Genomic DNA, 6,000 nt, shown 5'->3' with positions numbered 1-6,000 from the left:
CTAGCTGTAGTCTCAAGCCACAGGAATGCTTTGCATGATTAATTTTAGAAAAGCTATATTCTCATAAGCTTCTTAAGGTTAGAATTGTGTCAGCTGACACTAGTGCTAACAGATGAGAAATGCTGTTTGCTGTAGTGGTGTTAGCTTTTGAGGATACTTCTGTATGCATGGATATTATAGTGAATAAGGTAACATCCAAGCTGAAGGGTTGTCGGATTTATGGATTCTACAATTCAAGCTATTTCATTCCTAAATGTTCCTGTTGTAGCAATGTCACTTTTTTGTTTCTTATAGTTTCATATGTAATCATTCGCCTTGGTTCCTTCTATTATAATGAAAAATATTATGCTACTTATTGATTTGAAAGGAAATTTTCAAGGAAACATGATATTAATGCCTAAGCAAAATAGAACTGAATGTTTTATATTATCACTTTTTCCACTTTTATTCAGACTTCTTAATCTCCCCCCACCCTCCATTATAAATTTTTCAGTTCTGGATGAAGCAGCAGTGAAGGTGGTGGAAGGAAGGATCACTCAGCAACATAGCTCCTACCACGGGATATAGGAGTGTGCTGCACACTGCTGCTAACACGGCTATGGCAGCTCCTGTGTCCCCTGCCATTTCCCTAGCTCGGACTGTGTGCTGTGCCATGTGACCTCAAAGCCACTTCATTCCCTTGTGATCATCATGTGTCTTTCTGTTCCCTTTGATCCATCAGTGCAAGGAAGCTTTGTGTGACTTTGCCTTTCTCTATGTTTATGAGTACTTCTTCATATGTCACACTAGTGTGCAAAACACAGCCTCCAAATAGTCGTTAAAAGCATTAATACCTTATTTGAAATATCTCTCCAGGCAAATTTCTCTAACAGGTAATCAAACTTAATTACCTAGACAGTTATGACATTGATCTTAATGGAAAAGCTAATGTTTTTGTCTTGCAAAACAGCAACCACAGAGCTGTTGTTCTCTATAAAACAATTTATACAGCTACTATATACATTACCTGCATAGTCTTCCAGTAACGTCTTTTTCTTTCCTCTGCTTAAAAAGAATCTTTTAAAATCCCATTTCCTAGTCCTGCAAGCGTATTACAGTAGTAATGTATTTAAATTAGTCTCAAATATCTCAGTGAAGGAACTCTTAAAATGACTTGATAGTAGATAGTAAAATACTGTTATTTAAATGAAAACGTTTCCACGTATTTTAGGATTAATGTGCAAAATATTTCTCTATCATAATTCCTTAGCTCTATGCATTTATATACTGAATGGACATTGTCTAGTTACCAATAAAATAAGCAAAGATCCCTTTCAGTTTGCTTATCACAATAATGTTCCAGAACACCACTGTATCTTGTATGTCACAAGGTAATGTCCACAATACATTTTGAAACTAGAAAAGAAGATAAAAACAACAACAAAACAAACAAACAAACAAAAAGCAACCAAGAGAAATTATTTGCTCCTAGTTGAAAGCATTCTCTCACACCTATTTGCAGTCAGCACACCTAACTACTCACCTATATTAATTGAACTAAAAATCTGAAAATATATGATTACTACATGCAAGAAAGATTCATTGTATATATGGAGCAAAAAGTTTAATCAAAGCTTCAACCGCATCATTCAGATTTTGATTTTTTTGAACTTATCTGTAACAAGCAGATCTGATGCTCCAAAATTATCTGGACTGAAACTTTAATAGTCCACATTCTAGTTGATCTTCTACCTTTAAACTTTATAAAAAGTCTTAAATGTGTGACTGGCCATGCTCAGATTTATCAGTTAGTGATGGTCTGAGTTATTAGACAGTAGAACCTAGAAAAAGATTGAGCTCACCCCGAAGTAGACACCTGGTGGCTAACGTGCTACATTGCTCCTCAGGCATCATTAACTGCACTCACTAGGGATGAGTCAGGTGTGAGCTTCTAGTGCCATTTGAGATGTCCTTGCACGACCTGCCTGGCCTCCAGCTCATGCTGCAAAGGGCATGGGATTTCCATAGGTCTTGTGTCAACACCATCTAGGTGTCTTGGATACCTAAACCTAAAGGTATCTCAAATGCCTTTAGACAACCTACATTTAAGCAAGTGAAGACTTATCTCTCTGAAATGGAAGCTTAGCACCCACACAGACACATATATTTTAGTGTGTTGATCTTGCGTGAATGTCAGCTATAAGACCCCCTAATGATATGAAGGAGAGTTCCTTCTAGTCACGGAATTGGTACTGTCGTTGATATGAAGTAGAAGAGTTCCTTCTAGTCATGGCATTGGTACTGTTGTTGAAATATATTATCCAGGGAGTATCATACAAAAGATTTGACACAGCTTGTAGCAGAATTATGTGTTGTTGTGATACAAGCTCAGTTGTGATGTTTCTAGAAAATATACACAAATTAGATACATGTAATTTTTTAGTTGTTGTTCTTGTAAACTAAAATAGGAATGGTGTTACTTTTGCATGCCCAGTCTTGTTTTAGATGGTGATGGTACAAAGCACTAACAACCTTTTTTTTTTTTTTATGTTTGCTGGCAAGATGCTGCTCAACCAAATTCTGATTGATAATGATTGATTTTCATCGATAGTGGGCAGGGTTCGCTGTAGGGCAAGAAAATCAATCTCCTCAGCCGCGTCTGCACAGGCAGCTCCTACCTCTGCCATTTGGCTGTGAGGAATGGCAACACTTCGGGCAGACAGCAGCCGCTAAGCGTTAAGGTTATAAAATGAGATTTTGCCTAACACCTCCCTCACCCAGTGACAACTTATCTACTCCTCGGGGCGGGCTGTGAACGTCCCCAATCCCCCCCTACGAGCTGCGGCGCAGCACAGCCGCCACGCCACACCACCCCCGTCCCCTCAGTACCGCCCGCCTCACGGCGCACTGCTGCCGGGTTAAAGCGGCAGCCCGGAAAGCCAGCCGCTTTCCGCTTCCCCTCCAGCCGGGAGGAAGAGGCGTGCGAGGCCGTCGCCATGCAGGTCTCCAGCCTCAACGAGGTGAAGATCTACAGCCTGAGCGCCGGCAGGAGCCTCCCGGAGGTGAGCGAGGGGCCGCTCCCCAGGGGCCGCCGCCCGCCGTGAGGGGGCCGAGGCCCGCTGTGACCCCTCGAGCTTCTGGCCCCCGTGCTGCGAGAATATTTGGGGTGATGTTTCGTCCTAAAGCAGCTAGCAAGCCTGGCCTGACCCTCTTGTGTGGAACGGGGAGGATGTTTATCTGAAAAACGGTTTTAAATGTTTCATGTGTTAAAGTACAGTTTGAACACGTGTGGCTCTTGCTTTAGGTGTGCTATTCCACAGACTCCTACACACTAGGTTTTCGGTGTCTTTAATAATGATTAAACTTACTGCTAGAATTTTTAATATAATTAAAAAAAACAAAGCCTAATGTTCCAGACAGATCCTAAACTTCCTACTTTTTCCAATGTGATAGGCTTTAACAGTTCTCTGTGCCCATTACATGTGATAAACTTAACAGTGATTTACGTGTTCCTGTACAGTGGCTCTCGGACAGGAAGAAAAGAGCGTTACAGAAGAAAGATGTGGGTGAGTTTCTCCATCACTTGGTCCTCAGCAGTACGAGGTGGCACATAAATGCCATGCAAGGCCAGAAGCAGGCAGTTAACAAATACAGGATGTTCACGCATAGCTCGTTTTAATCAGTGCAAATATAAAGCTATAGGTAATGTTAGAAGGCCATACTTCAGTATCCTACGTAGTGCTGTGTGAATAGAGCATTACTACTCTCATTTTAAATTTCTGGCATTAAATATTGAGAGACTGTAGATCATACTGGAATGTGATGGATGCATTCCATGTATAGTTCATGATAACCTCCGACTATATGCTCCTTTATGCATTTTATTAGAGTGCAGGAACTTCGTCGTTTTAGGCTAAACTTGTTACATGGAATATTGTTATGTCATTATCTGGAATACTGTGTCCAGTTCTGGGCCCCTCAACTCAAGAAGGAGAGGGAACTGCTTGAGAGAGTCCAGCCCAGAGGCATGAGGATGATTAAGGGAGTGGAGCATCTCCCTTACGAGGAAAGGCTGAGGGAGCTGGGTCTCTTTAGCTTGGAGAAGACAGAGGGGTGACATTATTTATGTTTATAAATACGTAAAGAGTAAGCATCAGGGGGATGGAGCCAGGCTCTTCTCACTGACATCTGATGATAAGATGAGGGGCAGTGGGTGCAAGCTGGTACACAGGAGGTTTCGCTTAAATGTGAGACAAAACTTTTTTATGGTGAGGGTGACAACACTGGAACAGGCTGCCCAGGGGGATTGTCTCCTTCTATGGAGACATTCAAAACTTGCCTGGACCTGTTCCAGTGTGACCTGATATAGGTATTCCTGCTCTGGCAAGGGGATTGGACTAGGTGGCCTTTCAAGGTCCCTTCCAAGCCCTAACATTCTGTGATATGAAGTAAAATATGGCTATTTACATACTGTAAGAAGCATGGTATAGAACAACTAAAAAACCGCATAGGTTTAACATGATGATGGAATATATTATACAATATCTTTGTTTTGTAAAATAAAACGTGTAAAACGCATTCACTAATACTTTATATAATTTGTAACCTAATTACCATCTCAGAATAGACATCTCAGGATGTCTAATAGACACTATGTTTTGCATGGTGATAGCCTGCTTCTGAGTGTTAGCAAACTTTATTTTTCTCCTTATAGCGGGTGGTAAAGGTGAATATTTAAGTATCATTTAAAAGATCTTGAAAGATATTCCCTGTGTTCAATGAACTCAATGTGCTTCTAAAAAATCATTGCAGTTTTTGGGACTGATACAATAGTACTAGCTTTTGAAATAATTTTATGTTTTGGTATTTCTTTTCTTTGTAGATATCCGTAGAAGAATTGAACTTATTCAAGACTTTGAAATGCCCACAGTTTGCACAAAGATTAAGGTATCAAGAGATGGACAGTATATTATGGCAGTTGGTGAGTTAACTAAGGGTCCCTCTGTAGCAGAGGCCAAAAGTACTAGAAACTTTTTAATGCAGAATGATTTTAATATTTCAGGTAAAATTGATGGAATTCACTGCTTTAAATGGAGCTGTGAACGGATTTTGGAAGCCTATTTTTAAGATGTAATATAATGAATGTCTTAATAGTGATGTTGTGAAAGGCTTATTTTTAGAATACAGATGCCCTTCTGTTTATAATACAGTTGAACACTAAGTTCCTTATTATTTAGGGTATATCCTAACTTACATATCCAAACTAACATATCCTAACTCACTGATATGGTTCAGTGGAGGACTTGTTAGTGTTAGGTCAGAGGTTGGACTATGTGATCTTCGTGGTCTCTTCCAACCTAGATGATTCTGTGATTTTTATTGTGTGTTAATAAACTTGCTTAAATAACTTCTAAACGTTGTTGTTTGAGTATTTTTTTTAAAGGATGGAAGGTTATGCTAAATTTTCTAACTGTCAGATCAGGATCCTAACATGAGTAATTTAGTTGGATTTAATAGCAGAAGGAGAGTTGATCTTGCAGATTTACTGGAAGATACTAAGTACTGTGTGACGTATTCAGTAGAAGAACGTACATAGAGGGTACTTCCAGACACCAAAGCCAAAACCAAAAACAAACAGGCTTTTTGGTAATATAACCTTAGGGATTGTTTTTCCAGTTGCCGAGGCCTTGTTAAGATGTGAATATTCATAGTTGAGGTGCATTAAAGACTGTATGCATAAGTGTTTTGTTTATTTGGTGTTTTTTTGTTTTTGATATATACTTTAATGTTATCTTTTTGTTTAAGTGTTTTACTAAAGATCAATTTGTTCTTTCAGGAACTTACAAGCCAAGGATCCGCTGTTATGATACCTATCAGTTATCCCAGAAATTTGAAAGGTGTTTAGATGCTGAAGGTTAGTATAAGCTATGGCTGTTAGTGCATGATGTATTTCATATATAATTCAAGTTGGACTTCGATATAAATTTCTCTCCCTGTGCTGAGGGGACAGATTATATTTTG

At 39.4% G+C, this 6,000-nt stretch overlaps 1 protein-coding gene across 1 annotated transcript in view; it reads left to right on the top strand.

The window, feature by feature from the left end:
- The first annotated feature begins 2,873 nt into the window (after positions 1 to 2,873).
- Positions 2,874 to 6,000, top strand: part of NOL10 (nucleolar protein 10) — a 48,612-nt gene continuing 45,485 nt past the window's right edge. The window contains exons 1-4 of the mRNA XM_005014113.6: positions 2,874 to 3,041; positions 3,500 to 3,545; positions 4,862 to 4,960; positions 5,816 to 5,893. Coding sequence (XP_005014170.3) covers positions 2,976 to 3,041; positions 3,500 to 3,545; positions 4,862 to 4,960; positions 5,816 to 5,893 — 289 coding nt within the window. The 5' untranslated portion in view covers positions 2,874 to 2,975. The remainder of the gene's footprint in view (positions 3,042 to 3,499; positions 3,546 to 4,861; positions 4,961 to 5,815; positions 5,894 to 6,000) is intronic.

The sequence above is a fragment of the Anas platyrhynchos genome, chromosome 3, assembly GCF_047663525.1.
Source record: "Anas platyrhynchos isolate ZD024472 breed Pekin duck chromosome 3, IASCAAS_PekinDuck_T2T, whole genome shotgun sequence".
Lineage (NCBI taxonomy): Eukaryota > Metazoa > Chordata > Aves > Anseriformes > Anatidae > Anas > Anas platyrhynchos.
Note: the sequence above shows the minus strand (reverse complement) of the source record. Positions and strands in the feature narration are given on the sequence as shown.